Here is a 22,371-nt window from a genome sequence, read left to right as displayed (position 1 = left end):
AGCTACTGCTGCTGAAGAGAGGGGCCTGTGGCATATAGACCCGCCTCCCTTTATTTTCACCTCCTCCCTTTTCTTTTCTATTTATTTCTTTCTCTTTTACCTCACCCTTCTTTGTCATATCTCACTTGTTTGTCACGATCTCGCTCTACAGACAAAATAGAAAAGAGTACAGTCTGCTGGCAGGGAGTAACAGCCTAAGAACACACACACACACACACACACACACACACACACACACACACACACACGGTATTAAAAAGTTTGCTAATAACCTCCTACACAGCGCAGTCTGGCTGGCGGATTTAAACCCACATTGCCTGGGTTTTATATTCCGTCTTGAAGCTAACAAACATAAAATTTGTAAAGACAACTGCTCCAGGGCCAACTATCAGCCACAATGCACAGTTTAACAGAGCATTTGGGTGAGGCAAATCACATTATGGTTTATGACCACAGTAGCAAACTACTTTTTGTCTGCACCCCTGGTAAATCCCAGGAAGTTTGTCTAGCAAACTGACCGGCCACAGCCACAATTTGGCCACATTTAGCTGGGAGTCGGTGTTAATCTCCAACCCTGTTTATAACTCAAGGTGTTTGCACTATCATTATAAAGCTTGGTATTCATGTCAGGATCTCTATTTTGAAAATGCATGACACACTGTGCGCCCGAGTACCAAGGACGTAGGTGTTGGCAGCCACAGGGGACAGTGCAGTTAACTGCTTTGTTTTGCCCTTGATGAAGTTACAGGATATAAGTTAAAAGCAGGGAAGGATATTAATGTTTGTCACCACACAAATTTGGTCGATTTTAAGTGCTTTGCATTTATAAATCCAATAATTTTAAGCTTTAATGTAGCCTAAAATGTTCACATCAATGTCTACAGCAAATACTGCAATGCTATTGACAACAATAACTTTCTCTATAGCGCATTTGGAGACATGAAATAACACTGTAAAGTAACAGTATCACTTTACTGATGACCCGTAATACAAATCATGCAATATCAAGAATCTATGAATAGGCCATTATATGTTCTAATACCTATAATTTATATAGTGCTTGAGTTGTAGATAAACAATAGCTTCTAAGACCTTGTGAGAACTGGAATAAAGACACAAAAATAAATATGAATATCGAAATCAACCACACATTGCTCCATTATTTTCTTCTGGTCAATGTTTCTGTAGAGCAAAAACATATTCATTTTGTGTTTAAGCTTTGTCAAAATTTGGAGGTTTAGAGTAGTGATGACCATGTCTCCTCCAGCTATAGAGTGATATTGTGATATTACAGAGTTTGTGCTATTGGCTTCAATATTTTATGGGTTTATATTGCAAATCTAGAATATTTTTTCTTCTGATCATCATTATTAACATATTTTTCTTGTGATAATGTATATTGTATTCAGCATTTATGCCAATAACATTCATTTTATTGGAAAAGGAGAGAAAAGACTCTGTGTGACCTGTCCACCAGTTTGAGCCTAAAATGAGGGAGATGTATAGGAAGATGGTCAGAAAGAGAGGATTAGAAAAAGACAGATAGAAGTGGGGATGAGGCCTGGTGATATGAGGTAGAGAATGGGGAAGCTTTGGATGAACTTTTAGGATGCATTTCTGAACAAAATTTGATTTTCTTCCTTGTTTATTTCAATGTAGTCAAATTAGAAAGGAATCACTTTACACATACTTTGGACAGGAGGAAATATTACAGTGACCAATAACTTTTTTATTTATATAGATTTGTACTAAATTAAACAGACTTGGAAAAAAATCCAAACCTATCCTTTAAGGGGAAGGAGAACAGAGAAGTGGAGGAGGAGAGCTGTTGTGCACGGCTGCTTCTTCCCATGTAAAAACGTCTGTTTGTGCAGCTCCTCTCCCTCTCTCTTATCCTCACCTGATCACTGTTGCCTCTCTCCTCCTATATCGCTCGTTTTCACTCTCGCCTCTATGTTTCTCATCAGCTCTTCCTCCCTCTCTCTCTCTCTCTCTCTCTCTCTCTCTCTCCTTTGCTCTTTCTCAACCACTCCGCCACACTCCACTGGCTTCAGCAAACGGCTCCCCTGTCATATTATCTCACACACACACACACACACCGCACACACTCAAACACACACACACACATATATATAGAGAAGCCTACAGAGATAACGCATATAAAAAATATACTGTTTACGCGCAAAGACCACATATACACAGACGTGTTCTTCTATCTGTGCACATGCACAACAAAACACAGAGACACACACACACACACATAGACCGAGGCTACTCTGGGGGTGAGAGATGCCCTCTGCAGGGGATGAAAGTTGGTCAAGAGTAAAAAAAGATACACTGTTCTCTCTACCTTTGATACCATATTTGATCATTTTCATGCATTCATGCAACATATCTGCTGCTAGAAAATATTTGTCTGAATATACACTCATATACTCGCAGTTGAGACTAAAATTAATCTTCGATCACAAGCGATACCAGATGTAAGACAACAGCTTCAAAGTGATTATTTTGGTTCTTTATGAAAGACACATGAGAGAAATCTTTACGCTTTACAGATAATTTTATCACTGCAGTCATTTAAGGACACTCCACCCTCTTATAAAACTATATATCCACTGCTTGTATACTTGCACATACAGTGTAACAACACAGACGTGACACAGGGACACATTTTTTAATACTTCTCAAATTAAACTGTGGCATATAGTCATTATTATAACGTATGTGTGTGTGTGTTTGTGTGTGTGTGCTCTCTGTCTTGAGGCTTTGGCAACAGCGTACCAAGCCAATAAAGAAGGCTAAAATTAATTAAGAAAGACTTTTACTTTATTTGTTGTACATTAACATTATTATGAGTATTTTATGAGTGTTATGTTTTATTACACATTTACAGCTAGTTAATCCTCTCAATATTGGGACTGATGAAATGTTGATTGATAGTCTCTGGAAATGTACATTTATTTAATGGTTTGGCAGTAATACATTTATTTTCTGGTTTGGCAATGATAAAGTAAGTGAAAGAGGAGAGAGGGAGAGAGGCTGTTGACACCAGACAAAGAACACTATGTGGCCGTTTTGGAAACGCTCTACCAGCAATTCCAAAACAACAATAACAACAACAAAATCGCAATAAAAAAAATACTAAACGTTCATTGCCAAGTTAGAAGACTGAAAGGGGCTTCTCTAGTTGACTTTCCTGTGTTTCCTGTGTGGTCCGCTCAAAGGGTTAAAGCCCAAAGTGAACTGAATTGTAAGAAGTTGGTTTCCAAGGGAAACTGTTCGCACCGTTCCAGCTGAGGCGGAACAAACCAACTGCCTGACACGGAGGGGGTAGGGGTGATTCGATAAAACTACGGATTAATTCCGCACAATTTCGCCTATAAAATATTTACCTACAAATTCCTATTACTTAGAACATCTTTACAACACGCATATAGTGGTTGTTTGATGTTAATTCCGTTTTTAACATTTGAAATGTATCTTCAACTACTTGCCGCCACCCCTCCCGAGCGAGCAGAGTGCCGGGGTCCCTGCCAAGTCGGTTTGAAAAGAGCAGACAAAGGCTTTGAGCCCAGGACGCCCCTCTCTCTCCCTCACTCTGCTTTCAAAGCCAACCTAGGTCTATCTTTACCGCTTTTCTATCATGGAAATGTTTTTTAATGGGTGGCGCTAAGAGTGTCGGTCTTATTTTTACTTTCATATACTGAAATGTACGACCGTCTGGATCCCCGCTCGGCCGAGAGAGGAAGGCTTTTTGTAGGTATAATACAAGGAAGCGTCGTCTGAGAGAGGGAGAGAGAGGGGGAAGGATTGACGCTTTTTCCTCCTCTCCTCCTCCTTCTTCCTTTCGCCCCCCTCTCCTCCTCCTTTTGGCGGAGAGAGGGGTTGAGGCAGGAATAAACGCTTTTTTTGGTGTTTTTCTTTTTCTTTTTCTTTTTTTTTTAAATGCATTTGAATCCTACTGCGCAACCAGACCGGATCACGTGGGATTGGAGAGAGTTGGATCGATTTTGCACAGTTCAATGTGAGAAAAAGAGAGAGAAACAAACAACTCCTATTTCTTTTTTACTTCTGTGGATAACTGGGACTGTTGATACTTTTGCATAATTGAAAGAGAAGGGGGTGTTTGAGTGGGTTCTCTTTTTCAGCCTTGGGGGTGTGGAGTATTAATTCTTATATGCCTGGGTTTTGAAAAACAATGGAGACGCACATTTCGTGCCTCTTCCCGGAAATTTTGGCCATGATTTTCAGCTATCTGGACGTGAGGGACAAAGGCAGGGTAGCCCAAGTGTGTATCGCTTGGAGGGACGCATCCTACCACAAGTCAGTGTGGAGGGGGGTGGAGGCCAAGCTGCACCTCCGCCGGGCCAATCCCTCCCTGTTCCCCAGCCTCCAGGCCAGGGGCATCCGGAGGGTCCAGATCCTCTCCCTGCGCCGCAGCCTGAGCTATGTGATCCAAGGAATGCCTAACATCGAGTCCCTCAACCTTTCCGGCTGCTACAACCTCACAGATAACGGGCTGGGCCATGCATTTGTGCAGGAGATCCCATCACTGAGGGTTTTGAACCTGAGTCTGTGCAAGCAGATCACAGACTCCAGTCTTGGCAGGATAGCCCAGTATCTGAAGAACCTGGAGGTGCTGGAGCTTGGTGGCTGCAGCAACATCACCAACACTGGGCTACTGTTGATAGCCTGGGGCCTCCACAGGCTCAAGAGTCTCAATTTGAGGTCCTGCAGGCATGTGTCAGACGTGGGGATTGGACATTTGGCGGGCATGACCCGCAGCGCAGCAGAGGGTTGCTTGAACCTGGAGTACCTGACTCTCCAGGACTGTCAGAAACTGACGGACCTGTCACTCAAACACATTTCCAAGGGGCTGACCAAGCTTCGGGTACTGAACCTGAGCTTCTGTGGGGGGATCTCAGACGCGGGGATGATTCACCTTTCCCACATGGCCTCCCTGTGGAGCCTCAACCTGCGCTCCTGTGACAACATCAGCGACACGGGGACCATGCACCTTGCCATGGGCACCCTAAGGCTCTCCGGGCTTGACGTTTCCTTCTGCGACAAGATAGGGGACCAGACCCTGGCGTACATTGCCCAGGGGCTGTACCAGCTCAAGTCCCTGTCCCTGTGCTCGTGCCACATCTCTGACGACGGGATAAACCGGATGGTGAGGCAGATGCACGAGCTGAGGACTCTGAACATTGGACAGTGTGTACGCATCACGGACAAAGGGCTGGAGCTCATAGCTGACCACCTGACCCAGCTGGCGGGCATTGACCTGTATGGATGTACCAAGATCACCAAGAGGGGACTGGAGAGGATCACACAGCTCCCCTGCCTTAAAGTGTTGAACCTGGGACTCTGGCAGATGACAGAGAGTGAGAAAGTGAGGTGATTGGAAATGCTTTTTTTTTGGTTTGTGTTTTGTTTTGTTCTTTTTGTTTTTGGGGACAGAGTTGGGGCATGAGGAGCTGGAGGAGGGGGGTTGGATGGGCGGGGAAATGTCTTTTCTTATTTAAAAAGAGAGAAAACCTCCCTTTTCCCTCCTGTGTGGTTCTGTAAGGTGTGCTTCTCCCATGTGACCAGAATTTTATGGGTTTTTTTGTTTTTTTTTAATGTTTCTTTCTGTTGGCCTTGCAGGATTTAAAGTAGTGTTTGATATGACTTAATATTCTGCCTGATAGGAAGCAATTAAAACTTACTTTTGTTATGAGCTCATGAAAATCCCTGTTAACAATTGTTTAGATCTCTTATTGAGTTTTAATATAAATTCTGACATTGGACTGGAGTAGCTGCAATGCAAATCAGCTTGTTTCACACATTAAAAAAGAAAAAAATCAAGTGTCATTTTCTTGACACCAGTAGAATAATCTGCTTAATTTACTGACACCTGCTTCCAGAAAATTCTTGAAAGTGAAACTTGCATCCATACAAACCGGCAGATTTTTCATTTTGAGCAAAGTGAGGTTTTAAAACTTGAGACTTTCTTTTTTTTTTTTTTTTTTTTTGACAGTGAGTCAGGATTTGAGACATTTTACGACTAATCTCCGCTACAGCCATCACGCCTAAAAAACCATTTGGCTACCTCGTATGTGGTTGTTTTCAAAGGGTGTACACTGTTTTAAAAAAAAAAAAGAAAAAAAAAAGAAGAAGAAGAAGGAGAAGAAGGAAAGCGAGAATGAGAGACTGGGAGAAAATGTGCCTAGAGGGACTGTGTCTGCCCCCTCCCCCCATCCCCACCCTTCCCTCCCCTCCTTCCATGAGCAGAGCTGGAGAAAGGAGACCAGGACACAATCTAACTACCTTTGTTAATTTTCCCCCCATAAACAGCAACAATTTCCCAGAGAGAGAGAAAGAGAGAGAAAGCTGTAAAATCTATTCAGATTACAAGAGAACGACGCTTTATGCAAAAACAAAACAAAAAAAAAAACTCTGCTTGTGTGCAAGAGCTTTTTAAATTGTTTGTTTCCTTTATTTTTTAGGGATAAAGTCCAACTTTAACGCCCTTTAGAGACGTGTTGTATTCAAGCTTTGACCAATATAAAGGAGACAAGATTCTCAGCTTACCCTTAGAAGAAATACCTGGAGTATCCTATAATAATAATAATAATAATAATGATAATAATAATAATGATAACAGTGATAATGCAATAGTGATAATGCGAGATAACACATAACCAAAACGCATGATCAGGCTGTTTTTTTAACACAATATATATAAACTTGTGAGTATATTATAGGAATACTAAGCTTTAGGTGTTTTTTTTTTTTTTAGGGGATGCTGGTGGAAATAAATGTCAGCGAATGTCGTTCAGAGTGTCGTACTTCAAATTGAAGTGATTTCTCTTTATAGATATCTTATACCCTTTATTGATTGAAACGAATCAGGGTTTTTATTTTCCCACGTTAATGCCAACACAGGTCGCATTCATATTCATGTTGCTCTCACCGGTGTAGAGAGGAGGGTAGAGATATCTGTTGTTTTTTTGTTGTTGTTGTTGTTGTTGTTGTTTTTTTTTTTCTCCATCTCTCCCTCCTTCTCTTTGAATAAAAATGCCCCGAGTCCATTTTGGAGACATATGCTTAGAATAAGGAGCAATCGATTATTTTCTCTCTCTCCGTCTCGGGTTACAAAACGGAATGCGTCTCTCTTTCTCTCTCCACATCTCTCTCTCTCTCTCTCTCTCTCTCTCTTTCACACACACACACACACACACACACACTCTAATACACACACACATGCACACGCGCGTGCGCACACGGAGGCCTGTGTGCGCGCGCTTTAATGTAATGCAATGACCTGCTAGAAAAATTAATATACGGATGTGCGTCCTGCTGAAAAAGCTGTGTGTGTTTGAAAATAAAAAAGATGTACTGTATATTATGTGTTTGTAAAGAAAAAAAAATGCAGAATCCCAAAATTAAATTGTTTTATATTCTTACGGTTAAAACAATTAAAGATATTTATATAATGAACGAAAAGAGCGGTGTGGACTACTTTTGTGTAAGTGTGGCACTTCATTGTTGTCACTGTGCTGTCTTGTTTGTTTTGTTTTTTTTGTGAAAATATCAGTTTCAAAAGGGTAATTTGACTCCCACAGGACTGTTATGTTCTTGTCCTACAATGATAGCGTCCATATTCAGGTGCATTTATTACAATATTTATTTGAATGTACTGCTCCTAATAACCACCCACACATCCCTTGAGTATTGTCCCTGATCAGTCCAGTGTTGCTTCTCAAAAGGGCTGAAGAAAGAAAAAATCTGTTGTGTTGTTTTATTATTTACGAGGAGATTCAAAATGGATGCTTGCCGTCTTGATTTGGCTGCAATGCCTGTGTAATTAATTATCACCAAGGCGTTTATTATAGGAAGCTGTTCTACCCTGCTGATTTTTTTAATCATCATCTGTTTGTTTGTTTTTTTGGGTTTTTTTTTTTCCCCGTCCCTAAATGCAACATAAAAGGTGTTCAGCTCAACTGGGAGGGCAGTTGAGTTTCACATTCAGTCTCAAGGTTTCAAAGCAGAGTATTTGGTGGATTTCATGGTTTAAATGGAAGGTTTTTGGGGTATTAGTTTTGGTTATTTTTGCAGTGTTTCATTTCACATGTGGCAGGACTGCGTCTGTGTGGCTGCATGTGCGGAGTAATGAGATCTAAAGTTGGCTAGAGCAGATTTCCCTCTTTCTGCTTTCCATCAGGACGTGTCCTGTGTGTGAAGTGACACATCACACACACACACACACACACATACACAGAGAGAGAGAGAGAGAGAGAGAGAGAGGGTTGCCAGGCCAGTCAGTAGCCATTGTCTGTCTTTAGAAGTTAGGAAGGCAGGTTTTGGTGGGGGATTTTTTTTTTCTTCTTTTCCTCTCTTTCTCCTCCTCTTGTTCAGTCACGCATACCAGATCCTAGACCAGGCAGGAGACCCCCCCCAACTCTCCTTGCCCCCCCCCCCCCCCCCACCCCCCCCACCCCCACCGACCACCACACACACACACACACACACTTCTTTTTAACATTCCACACCATCATTCAAAGCATTTAAGCATTCTCTCTCTCTCCTGACTCTCTGTCCATGGGGATTTGGGGATAAAGGCCTGCAGAGGGATTGTTGACCACAGGACAGAGAGGGCCAGAAAGAAAGAGACGGAGAGAGAGAGAGAGAGAGAGCGAGAGAGAATGTCAGTGTGGCCTTTGGTCTTGTGCAATAACACTGCAATGAGTGCATACTGAGATATGACAGCAGCTGAGATATGACATTTTGTGCTGCTTTGTCCCAGAGACATCTAAAAACATGTCTATAAGCCAAAGAGAGAATAACAAATCTAACTTTTTTAACAGTTAAAAAGTTAACAACTGCGCTATCAGCTATATTTGCTTCGTGTTATATGTGTTGTGCCTTATAATTGTTGGTTTGGTAGGATCCTGAATGTTGCAGCAGGACACTGGCAACAAAAGAAATAGATGTAAACTCTAGATGTTACAAGAGGAAAGCGATGTGACACTGGAATAAATGAAGTATTGCCAGATGAAAAGGGAGGTGGGAGGCGTACAACATAGCCAATTGTTTCTTTATCATTTGACATTTGGGTCTGCGGACCTTTCTCAAAAGATACAGGAGGCTTTGCCATGACAAGGTCATATCATGCGTGTCTGCAGAAAGGTCCGCAGGCTGAAATGTAAACTGACAAAGATACAATCAGCTGCATTCAAATGATAATGTGATACTTTATTAATCCCCATTGGGAAAATCTCTTTTTGTCTGCCACCCTCCATGGGGAGGTCAGAGGTCAGGCTCAGCTCCAGAACCTCGCTGCTGGAGCTACTGGGGATTCTGTGTCTTGCTCAAGGACACATCAGCAGTATGGAGGATTGTCATGTTTTTACATCAGGTCACCCTGCCTGCCTGCCTGCCTGCCTGTCTTCCCTCTCTTTTTCTTTGTGAGTCCTTGGTGGTGGTGGTGGTGGTGGAGGCCATCTGTGAAGCACCGGTTGCTCCGATATCAAAAACTCTTTTTTTTTTTTTTTCCGATTAAACAATTCCCCCCGAACAATCTGTGAGGGGAATACAAACTCGTCCATTATTGTATAAGTTTCAGTCTCAATTTGCATTTTGAATAGAGAGAGCTGAGTGTGAATTAAGCTCTGGAGTTTCACTGCTGGGTGTTCTGCATTACATTGTTACAGTGCATGATATATCGCTCTATTGTATACAGAACAAGTTTTACAGTGTATGAAAAGAATTGTGAACTAAGTACTGAACATGCTACCAATCTTTTATCGGCAAGGACATAAATATATTTCCCAAAACACTTGGCCTCTCCATGTTTGGATTAATCTTCTGTGCAGGTCACTAGTTTGACAGAGACACAAAGGCTGCGTTCACACTTGTGAGCCATGCATGAAAAAAAAAACGCAGCCCTCTCATTTATTTGAATGAAGCCGGTCATTGACGCAGTGGGGCTACCAACGCAGAGAGCTCCGGCAAAACAGCGCAGGGTTGTCTGTTGAACAAGAAAAGTTGAACCAGGCTCAACTTTTGCTGCAATTGCGACCTGACGTCAAGGTTCTCTGCTGGCCGATCACATGCATGCAAGAGGCCATTAATGGTGGATTACTTACATCGTATTTCTACTTTGCGATGACAGATAAAATAGTTGCTGCCGTGATAACTTTACAGAGTTGTAACATCTTGTCTGTGAGTATCACACAGCATTTTTCACTGTCTTGGTGCCTGATAATCCTTTAAACGTATTAATAAGTTACTACAAATTGACTTCCTGGATCATATTTCATCTCATCGGTACCTTAAACAACGCAGCCAGTACCGTTATACTGCTGGGCTGTTTTCGGTCTGAATCCCCACCAACACTGCCAGGTTTGGAGGTTCCTTTTTTTTCCAATGTAACTCGCAGGTTTCAGCGCGGCAGCCATTCGCAAAATGTGTGCACTCATTGCACTGTAAGGCAGCTGGGATCAAAGCACGCACCAAATGGCTTTATGTTAGGAAATACATCTTGCTCTCAGTGTGAGTCTCTCTTTAAACTCACAGATCCTGCCTGTCTACATGATTGGCAGCTTTTAAACAAGTTAATTCAAAAGCTAGCAGGCAACCCAAAGTATACAAAGGCCCACATTTTTGCCACATATAGGTCGGCTGAAAAAACCTTTTCATACTATAAATGCTGCTTTTGCATTTGAACTTTGGTGTGTGTGGTGTGTAAGTTGTAAAAGTTGAACTGTGACTCGTCACGTTGGTAGCTGTGCTCTGAACCACATTTCCTGTTAGGGAGAGAGGAACAGCAGTGCGTGTGTGTGTGTGCGTGTGTGTGTGTGTGTGTGTGTGTGTGTGTGTGTGTGTGTGTATGTGTTTTACTGCTATCATTAAAGGAATAGTTCACCATTAAAAGGGGAACTGGGGTTCTTCACAACAAAGCAGCAGGGGTATTAGCAGCAGAGTGCTACTGCCCTCCCCCACATCTCTCTGTCTTTGGCTCCTTGTCTGTCTCTCCTGTCTGCCGCGTTGTCTGTCTTACTGGTCTGTTTTTAGGTCTCTGCCTGTCTGTTTGTCAGCTTTCATCCCCATCTTTCTTTTTCCTCTTAACTTCTTTCTTCCTCATTTTGAAGCTTTTTCTTTCACTTTTTCCCTTCCCGTGTCTTCATCTCCACCTGCCTAACTTCCCACTCTTATCTTTCGTCTTTCTCTCTCTTTTTTTTTTTTACCTGGCTTGGTTTTCTCCCCCCACCCCCCACCCCCCTCCTCCCTTCTCTTTCTTTCTCCCTTCCACCTCAAACTTTATTTTCTCTCTCCCTTTCATGCCCGGTCTCCCTCTTCCCCCTCTCACCATTTCCATTTCTACCCACCACCACCACTCCTCCACCCTTCCTCCTTCCTCCTCTCTGCGGCATCTGGTGTTGAGGTGTCGCTGAGGTACAGTAGACGGCTCTTTGAAGTCCCTGGGGCCCTCGGGGGCTGTGTGTCTGCGTATGTGTGTGTGTGTGTCAGGAAACTTTTTTTTTTTTATCAGTAGTTCCAGTCAAGAACATTTGGCGTTGCTTTTGATTTGGGCGTCTCTAATGATGAAACGACCTTTGCTGTGTAAGTGTTCATGCATGTGTGTATGTGAGTGTATTTCCTGCTTATGTATAGCAGGGGAATTTAAATCCCTATCTAAGTTTCTGCTTTTTTGCTTCTCTCAACCAATCAAAACTGGACAACAGTTAAAGGGATAGTTCAATGTTTTCTTTTTACACATACTGAAAGTCAGTGGGACTTTATGCATTTTGTCATTATGAAATGAGTTTGATTAGATTCTATGAGCCATTTGGGATATAAAACCACATAAAAATGTAGGATAATGACAATTAAAACAACAGAATAATCATGAAGTAATAAGAGGAACATGGTATGATCATGATGTAACTTACTGGGTTTTGGGCTGGCACAGAAAGAAGGGGGGAAGAGCAGAGGAAAGGCACCTCTGTCCTAAAGTCTGCTATAGTCAGCACCCAACCTGGAGAGAGGAGAGACAGTTTTGGCAGTAAGGCAGAGGAAGAAGAAGAGAAAATCAAGGAGAGTGGTAAAAAAAAAAAAAAAAAATAGAAGAGAGAGAAAAAGGTAATTGAGGGCGAAACAGATGAGAAAAAAGTAAGGTTGGTGAGAAAGAGAGGGAGAGAGAGAGAGAGAGAGGAATCTGTGAGTCACTGTTTGACTGTGGGCTGCTAAAAGTCGGCTAGCCATGTTAAAATACCGTCTGGGCACACACACACACATGCATGCACACACGCACGCACACACACACACTCGCACACACATACAGCACCAAATGCTTCTAAAATACAGAAAAACGCCCCAAATTCAAGAATGGTTGGCACAACACACTCACATACACACACACACACACATATAAAAAAAAAAACTTTATGCAAAAATCCTGCTGCTGCTGCTTCTCTCTCTTCTCTCATACTTCGCTGCCCAACAGACCAGCTAATTATTTTCAGTTGGACACCAGACACGCACACACCTCAGCTGCACATTCCTCAGAAAGTAATGAGCTGCTTTGCTACAAAGGTAAGAATTTAGGGGAAGGTCACAAGTAATTCTTTCCATTTCAAAAAGTCAAACTTTTGCAGCAAAAGAGGAACAGTGACATCATCCAACCCCTAGATGATTAATTACTGATGATTTTCTCTAAAAAAGATTGAAGTTGGTGGATTACAATGAGTTCTTTCTCTAGGGGAACAGTCCTGGCCATAAATGAAGATATGGTTTCAACTCCTCTGGAAACACATATGTTGATTACTGTTTTTGATTACTTGGTAAATCTTTTTGTCTATAAAATGTCAAGAAATAGTGCCACTAAGAGTTTACAGCCACAATATTGGCTCTGTAAGGCTGTGTTAGCTATCATTTTCTAAGCAGCACTAACCACAAAATATAGCTAAGGATACTGAATTACATTAGTTTTTCAGGTATTTGGTCCTAAAACAAAAGATTTGGTTAAAACCTAAATGATGCTGGTAGGTATAAAGTTAAGAGTTCACCAAAGTAATTACAGTTTATCCAGAGGAGGACATTACATGGCAATCCAACCAGCAGTTGTTGAGATATTTCAGTCTGGACCAGCTGACCGACATTGCTATCCTTAGAAAAAGACCATCACAAGCTATGACCAACAGTCCAACACCCAAAGAGATTCAATAATATAAAACAAAAAAGCAGCAAATCTACACATTTGAGAAGCTGGAACCAGTGAACGTATTTGTCCTTGAAAAATGACTGAAGTGATTAATTGCTTATCAAAATAGAATCGTTTCAGCACTACTTTGGTGTATTTTTTTTTTCCAAATTTCAAATAAATGGACTGTCATTCAGTTCAACCAGAAAATCATTCAGTCATTAACTCCTATGGGTGTTCAGCTGTTTATTCATTTATCGCATGCTGTTATCAGGTCATTTATTGCTGTAGGCCCTTTGCTCATTAGGTAACAATGCAGATACCATTTTATATTTCTTATGTGTTACAGTCCCAGAGATTGTCTAATGCAAGGTTTAAGAGATCCTTAGGCTTTTTCTTCAATATTTGTTCTACCTGTGTGAGCCATGTTACTCAAATCATCAATGTTATTGCATTTTATACACCTAGCATTAGCCATTCTAGGCAGTTTTGCTCGATCAATGTTAGATCCAGCAGATTGGCTGCTTCATTCACAATCAAACCATGGACGTTGTTGCTGAATATTTTATAAAAACCTCAGCAATTACAATGGGAGAGTGAGAATTATGCAGCATGTGATGTTGACTTCTGCTCCCTATTCCTGCTTCATTCGACAGTACCCAGAGGAGAAAGGCAAGGAAGAGGACGGACAGGGAGAGAGAGAGAGAGAGAGAGAGAGAGAGAGAGAGAGAGAGAGAGAGAAAGAAGGGGGATGACATGTGGATTCTTTTTGGGTTTCTTTGTCTCGATGTGAAACCACGTGAAGCTTTGACAGAAATGTGACAGATACCTGCAATGTCAAAAACCGGCAGGCTCACACACATTCTAATTTGTCAGGTGAGACAGTGTTTTGGTAGCGTGGGAGGTGTGGTGCGCTTGTGCGTGCTTGTCTTCCTGTCTGTGCACATGGGATTGAAAGTATATGTGCATAATGCATGTACATAGACACTCGGTTGTGTCTCTGCCTCGCTGCCGGCTCTCAGTACCTTCCTGTCAGTTCAGCTTGTCATTCAACCATCAATAAAGAGAAACTTTTTTCTTTATCTTTATTCTGTTTAAAATTTGTCACGCTTTTCTCAGACAGGAGAAATGGGCAGAAAGGGAGACAGAAAACTGTAGCAACAGTTGAGTGGAGTTTTATCACATGTTTGACAGGAGATGCTGTGCAGTGGAACACAGAGATTTCACCGCGTTAACAAGGATGATTTTTAGGGCTTTTTTGGGGGGGTAGATGTTAGGATTGTTTGGAGGGCAACAGTAGAGAGGAAAGAAAAAGAGGAGGCGTAAGGAACATGTGATAGAGGTTGAAAATTGGATTCCTGACTAAAACCTTCGGTGTTGGACTAGTTTGATTCACCAAAGAACCCCAGAGGAAACAATCATTTGACGTTGACACAACATCAATTATAACTTGTGATAAGCTGCACACCACTGGCAATACAAAGCTATTAAGGGAATAATTCTACATTTTTGGGATAAATTCTTATTCGCTTTCTTGCTGTGAAGATCAATACCACTATTATGTCTATATGGTAACTTGAAGTAGCCAGGAGACGGTTAGCTTTGCATAAAGACTGTAAACAAGGGGAAAAAGCTAGCCTAGCTCTGTCTAGGAGTTAAAAAGTCGGCACCTCTAAAACTCACTAATCAACATGTCAATAATGTTTAATCCATACAAAAGTGTTAAAGTGTTAAAATGACAAGTTTTGGTTTTAGAGGGGATTATGTAATAGAACAATTCTTTCTACTTTTGGTCACAACCAGGCTTATTGTTTTGAGTCTTTGTGCTAAGCTAAGCTTACAATCTCCTGCCCGTGGCTTCAGATTTAACAGACATATGTAAGAGTGGTATCGATCTTCTCATCTAACTCTTGGCGAGAAAACAAAAAATTGTATCTCCCAAAATATCAAACTATTCTTTTGACTGCATATCAAAACTACTGAATATCAATTATATGCCTGCAGTTATGGTGGTTGTATCCCTGTCCACACGTAAGTCATATATTAAAATCACGTCATTTAGTATTTCACTTCTGTAAATTTGGATGGCTTGACTTAATGTGAGAGACACGTTAAAACAGATTAGTTATAATCAAAGCAGCAGAGGTAGAGACATGTTTTAGCTTCTAGTATGGGTCAAACTCCAAAAACCCTGAATCCTACAATTTCCAAAATATAACTCAAAATCACCTTTTTATTAGACCCAACCTGCCTGATATGTCCATGTTTTTCAAACTCTGTGCCCCCAGTTTGTAATGCTTTAAAGTTTTAAAGTTCAAGTCAAAGCTGAAATAACCCAGATGACATCACCCAGGGTTATTTTATTAAACATCATAATATTTTATCACTCCTTGGAGTCCTTTTAAATGACATTATTATTAGTGACAGGCCATGTTTGATTGGGCCCAAAAAGTGACATGAGCTGCGTTTTAACTCTGTCCAAGCTCGGTACCCCAGCAACATTTCTTAAGCCAGCATCCTTTAAAAAGCCAAATTTTTCTGACGCCTCTGACTATGCATATTAAAACTTTGAATAACAAATGAACAATGCAAATTATACTTCTGTAAATTATTAGCTTTCATGACAGGAACAAATAAATGGGCCTAAATTATGAGTAATTATACACCACGGAGAATGAAATGGAAAGCTGCGAGGACAAAAGTTTGACGTAGTTGCCGTGAAAATTGTATTGTTTCACTTATTCTAATTCAGATCAAATATATAAACTAATGATGGATAAAGGGAAGTTCAAGCCCAAAGGAAATAAGAGAAATTAGAGCCAAAACAGGTCTGAACTTGTCCGCACCTGCACTGAAGTTGATTGAGTCGAGAGTCGGGTCAGTTCCCGTTCAATCCAATTAACCAAGGAAGTGGACATTCAAACCATAAGAAAATCTCCATCAAAAGGTTATTTAATATTCAATCTATAAAGGTATTATTGAGACAGAGTAGCGAGCTTATCTCCCTGTAAATGAATTACAGTTTCAATTTGCATGTTGAGTGAATTGAACTGAAAGTGCCTCAGACCCAGAGCGTCCACCAGAGAGCTGTGGTGTGCCTGCTGATAACCAGCCTGCCAATTCAGGATTTGGCAAAAGCAACATTTACATTTGTATAAAAAAATATAGGTAATTGTAGGTGTGTAGATCTGGAAGACGTCTCCGGTGTGAGGTGCAGGAGACCAGAAGCTTGTGTTGGAAATATTCCTCCAGTCTGCATCGATACTGTGTTGCTGGATTTTCCAGATTTCACCAAAAGAGGGGCATGTATTTTAATTTCTGTCAAGCATTTGCAGTATATATAATTGGGGCACATGTCATGTCTAAAGGCTGCACTCACATATTTGCCAGCAGCCGGGCTTGTCTGACCGTGAGTGGTACAGATTTCATCCACTGCTGCATTGACAGATGTGATTGGACTTGAAAAAAACCTTGCGGTAACAGGTTTGTTTGCTACTCGAACGCGGCGTGTTTCTAATACTGAGCTGCGTGAGTCGTGGTCGGAAAGTCAGACCTGATTTTCCGTGTCTCCGTTTTAACGAGGGAGGGAAGCGTAATTGTAAATTGTAAGCGTGAACTCCAAGCCAGCCTCTGCAATTTTAACAAACAAAATAAACTAAAAGGAGGAAGAGACATACAGTATATGATTTGATGAAAGAGAAAAGAGTCAGATAATTAGTGTGGTTGTGCAAGAAAGAGATTTTATTTAAAAAAAACAAACGAATTGAGAAATAGAGGCACAAAGAAACAGACATGGGAGGTGGAGTAAGAGAAGATAAAGAGAGAAACTGAGGATGGAATACAAAGAGGGGCAGTGTGAGTGTGTGTGTGTGTGTGTACACCAGGTGTGTATCTGCCGTCCCCATGGTCCTTCTAGCTGTCTTCTCCTATTGATTAGTTCATATTGATCCTGGCACATACACTCTGTCACACACACACACACACAGACTTACGCACACACACACACACACACACACATACACACACACAGCATGGTTCACTTGATTTAGCCAGGCTTTGACACAGGGGACATGAGGGTACATTGTTAACACACATGCAAGCATGCAAGCAGGCACTCACACGCACACACACACACACACACACACACACACACACACACACACACACACACACACACACACACACACACACACACACACACACACAATCCTCCTATCATTTGGTCTCTTAAAATGACAACCATCTTCTCTCTCTCTCTCTCTCTCTCTCTCTCTCACACACACACACACTCACACACTTGTCAAACAGCACACACTTACTCTGCCTGTTTGCTCATGTGAATTGGCTGTCTGGCAAACAGGCAGGAGAAACAATGAGAGTGTATGAGACAGACTGTCAGAAGAAACTCATGTGTCTTGTACAAACCCGATAAATCTTGTAATCTGTTGGAGATTTCTGGAAATTGAGGATTTTTTTGATTTTCCACCAACTACTATATACTTTGTTTTAGATGTTAGAGACATTTTACCCTAAATTTAAAGTGTCTGTAATCAATATACTTTTACATACATTAACAATAGATCACGTGACTACTTGAATGTGATAGAGGTTGCTCGTAGTGACAAATCCACAAATAATTATCACCCAACTCTACAGTTGCCCTCAGTTCTGTGGAACTTTATAGCGACTTTCAGCTCTTTGTTTTGGTTTTACTGCTCGCAACTTAACTGTTTTTGGTTCACTCTCACAGCTCTCATCAGTGTGGTTTCCATATGCAGCAGGCAACTGTTTTCAGCAAAAAAAAACAACAACTCTAAAAACACTGCCTGCCCTGCACCAAATGGCAGACAGACAAAGTTATCGACTAACTGGTGAACATAATGGAGCATTTCGTGGCGTAACACTTTGTTAGCTAGTTGGTGAAGATCAAAAAAGAGCTAAAAGGACAGTGAATATAGACTCATCTTAGGGCTGCAACTAATGTTCATTTTCATTATCGATTCTATTCTCGATTAACCAATTAGTTATTTGGTCTATAAAATGTCAGTAAAAGGCGAAACATGTCAATCACTGTTTCCCAAAGCCTAAGGTGACGTCCTCAAATGTCTTGTTTTGTCCCAACCAACAGTCCACAACCCAAAGATATTCAGTTTACTATCATAAAAGGACAAAGACACCAGAAAATATTCACATTTAAAAATCTGGGACCAGAGAATTTTGATATTTTCTTCAAAAAATTACTCGAAATGATTAATCAACTATCGAAATAGTTGCTAATTAATTTTCTGTCAATCGACTAATCAACTAATCACTGCAGCTGTGGTTCAACTTAAAAGATGATATACTGCATGTAAGTGTTGTGTTTGCAGCTTTTTCCGGTGTCCCTAAGTGCCCCACCCAAAAAAAACTGTTACTGGATGTTTAATTTCAACATTCTGTGCTTCCACAAAAAGTTTTTGTGTTGCATCACATTCTGAAGCAAAACATTTTCACTGTGAGACAACCATTAGCTATCAATTACAGTCAGCTGCTGTAGCCGTAGCCTACAGGCAGCAGCCGAAAGAAGGTTAGTGACTTAAAGGGTCAACGGTGCAAATCCCCAGACTGGCTGGTAAAAGTGCAGGTGAGGTGAATCAGAAACAGTCTCACCTCTTTCAAATAAAAGGAGGAAAAAAAAAATTATACAGTCAAATCAAGGTGCCCTTGAGCAAGACACCTCACCTCCAACAGCTCCTGAGCTGCTCAGTGGCAGCTGCGGGAGACGGTGTTTGTTCAGGGCAGCTCCCAGTGCGACTGTGTGGAGCTGAATGAAGGTGAAGCAGGGCGAGGCTGATAAGCATGCTCGCTCACTCCTACATTTACAGTGATGGGAGACGGAGAGAGAAAGTACCATTAAAAACTATGCGGACACATTGCTTATCAACACTCCTCTAATGAGGGGGTTTGACTTGTCATGAGCAGAATGATGCATGATGGGACATGGTGGCAGGCCCCTGACATATATCAATATGTATACCCACATTTATATACACCATACAAAGTCTTTTTTTATTTGTCCTTCATCCAGGCTCTTTGCTAGACTTCCTTTTTTCCCTCTTTGTCTCTGAATCAGAAGAAACGTCACTGTCTGTCTCTGCCTTTAGTCTTTTGTGTACATGCAGACACGCACACACACATACAGTACGTGCACAGACACACAAACACCTGCACCCATGGAGACACACACACACACACACACACACACACACACACACAGCCTGCCTTCTGCTGCTGTGATGGCTCTGAGCTGTCAAAACATCCTTGCTTTCTCTCTCTCTCTCTCACCAAAGCAGCCTGACTGAGCTTGTCTATGCAGGTTCACAGAGGCTGCTGTCTATCCAGCCTCGCTCTTTCTTCCTTTCTCCCTCCTTTTCTCTCTCTCTCTCCTCTACATTTCTGCATCTTAGCATCTTGATTTTGCTTTCTCCATCTTTCTCAATATGCCTCACTGTCTTCTTCCTACACAAGGATGTGCATATACATTTTAAAACGTAAATGTTGTTATACTCATTTGAGGTAGTGAGACTGAAATACAGTAACATGACAATGCTAAGCTATAGATAATAATTTATACTCCTTTGATCTCTCAAGGTCTTAGGCTGTGTTCACACTGAGACATCTAAAAATGCTGTGAAACACTAAAATAATATGACAACATCCTATTCATCCTCTCTCCACTTCTCCAAAATCCTGCGTCAAAGTCAACACCGGGTCAGCAATGAGATAGACACATCCCAGTTTCTCAGCTGATTCTCAGGCAATGACCACGCTAAGTTGACTAAATCTGAAAAAAAAAATGTTTATGTTTGAAAAGTATATGTGTCAGCACTACAGTTTCAGACTGTTTTTGAATTGTTCATCCACACTGAAATGGCAAAAGAAATGCAAAATGGCTGAATCTCATTTTTTTTTTCAAACATGGACGTCTCACATCAGCCAAAGTCAAAGGTTTTGACACAACTTCCCATTCACTTGAATGAGGAAGTGTGTCCAAACTTATATTACCAACTTAGTGATCACACAACCTCCCTGAGTCATCAGATGACGTAAACAAGTCATCTGACAACTCGCAAGTCCTTAACATGGGAATCTTTCTGATCCTTCTCATCCATCCAACACAGCATGAACATAAGACACAGACCGCTCATTATGATTCAGATTGTTCTCAGCTGGTTTAAATTCTGCCTTGTCCTCTCGTGCTCTCCAGTTGTTCTCTCTGACCTAATTTTTTGTTTCTGTCCGATGCCATATAGAATAGTGATTTACAAATGTGACCAGTTAACCAAGGAGACAACATAAACATAAGTAAAGGTTAATGACAACACCTGCAGTATGCAATGGGCTCTACTGGCAGTAGCTGAGATAGTTGGTTTCTTCACCTTTCTCCCTCTCAGCAGCAACATATATCTGAGCAGGTGTTAGTTCCTTGTCCGTTTTATGAGATGTTTGGGTGTGAAAATCTGCAGTGTAGTTTGGCTGGAAGCCCAAAAAGCAGAGAAAAAGATGTGTTTTCAAATTTAGCCACCTTAGTGTGGATATTAGTGGCGCCTGTGGTGTCATCACAACCCAGTCATGTGTCAAAGCTACATTGAGCTACATGGAGTCTTGTCATGCTTACTAAAAAAGGAATTTCAGCCTGAAATTGAGTTTTTCTGCTGCAGAATTCACCTTCTGTATCATTTCCTTTGAGTTATTGCATGAATTGTGAATGACAACTTCTTAAAATCAAGGGAATAGTGAACTCGTCCTATCAAATCACATAGCAAGACAGAAAATGTAACTGTTAATCATTTTGCTGTATCCAGAGTGTATAACATATCCCGGTTCATAGTCCTCAGGTCCTAGAGTTTACTGGTGAATTTACTCCACAAGGACAAATAATATTAAAAGTTCAAGAGAGCAAACTAAGTCATTTTTCTTCAACACATGGCTTCCTGGTAAAATACGTTTCTATCGTCTCTCTCTCTCTCTTCAGTTCTGTTGGCTTTATATTTGCTTCTCTTTCTTTTCTATACTCTCTCTCTCTCTCTACCATCTCTTGCTCTCTCCCTTTCACACACAAACACACACACACACACACACACACACATGAGTGCTGGGTGTTTGGCCTGCAGGGTGTGCACAGCGGGGAGGAATCAACCGTATGGCAGACATGAGGATGGAGCCAAATCTGGCTCGTACACATGGTGTGTGGCCGTGCTGCCCTGTGTGTGTGAGTGTGTAGCTGAAGGCAGCCTGCACTTAAATATATATCAGGGGCAGTGGTTGCCTAAAGGTGAAAGTTGTATGGTTTTCACTGGAAAGCTGCCGAACGAATGAATGAAAACAACTCTCCTTTCCTTCACCGACTACTATCACTGTACCCTTGAGCTAGGCACTGAAGTTGGTACTGCTTTAGTGTGAATGAAGGAGCAATAATAAATATGAAGCAGGGCAATGCTGAGGACAAACACATATGCTCAGAAATTTTTAATTACAGTAATAAAGGTTATGAAAAAAATACTTTTTGAGATTAAAAAGAAAGGAAACATGCTCAAAAAGGTGTCATATTTATGTTAAATTCTTCTTATTATGGTGTGTGCGTGTACAAAATAGTGCAGACATGTATGTATTTGAATATATGTGTAGTACAATTCCATGTATTGTGCATGTGAATATGACAAGCGTGTATATGTGTGTAATGTTGAAACATCTCCCATGTCAGTAAGCATGGGACAAGCTTGTGTTTCTGCGTGCGTGTCCGTGTCATTGCATGCTGCCTGCATGGAAATATGCATGTCATTTAATCGCATGTGCATGTGTGTGTGTGTTCGCTGCCAGCATGTGAACACACATTGAGTGCATGTGTGTGAGAGCGTCTTGGCTCGTGGAGGTTTTGTCATTGCATGAAAATCATTTATTCATGTTTCGCTCACTCTGTGTGTGTGTGTGTGTGTATATGTGTGTGTGTGTGTGTGTGTGTGTGTGTACAGAGAGCTTTTTGTATCCTGTATGCACACTCTAATAGATACTTTTGCCTGCATTTCTAGCTAAAGGTTAACTCTACCCTCTTTTTCTCCCATGATCCTCTTTTTTCTTCATCTTTCCTTGTATCCCGGTTTACAGAAATATCTTATTTATCTGTATGTGCCTCTCAACCAATC

At 41.3% G+C, this 22,371-nt stretch overlaps 2 protein-coding genes across 3 annotated transcripts in view; one reads left to right on the top strand and one right to left on the bottom strand.

Moving 5' to 3' along the window:
• The window catches only part of wnt5b (wingless-type MMTV integration site family, member 5b), an 86,681-nt gene that overhangs the window by 30,554 nt on the left and 33,756 nt on the right, over positions 1-22,371 (bottom strand). Inside the window, exon 2 of one of the 2 annotated variants that reach the window (XM_044342995.1) lies at positions 11,940-12,025. The exons of the other annotated variant lie outside the window; for it this stretch is intronic. The gene's annotated coding sequence lies outside the window, so the exon portion shown is untranslated. The remainder of the gene's footprint in view (positions 1-11,939; positions 12,026-22,371) is intronic. 2 annotated transcript variants of the gene reach the window in all.
• On the top strand, positions 3,547-6,797 carry fbxl14b (F-box and leucine-rich repeat protein 14b). The gene has a single exon (XM_044343011.1). The coding sequence runs from the start codon at positions 4,202-4,204 to the stop codon at positions 5,402-5,404; it is 1,203 nt and encodes a 400-aa protein (XP_044198946.1). The 5' UTR covers positions 3,547-4,201; the 3' UTR covers positions 5,405-6,797.

The sequence above is a fragment of the Thunnus albacares genome, chromosome 23 (genome assembly GCF_914725855.1).
Source record: "Thunnus albacares chromosome 23, fThuAlb1.1, whole genome shotgun sequence".
NCBI lineage: Eukaryota > Metazoa > Chordata > Actinopteri > Scombriformes > Scombridae > Thunnus > Thunnus albacares.
This window is presented reverse-complemented; position numbering and strand designations above follow the sequence as displayed.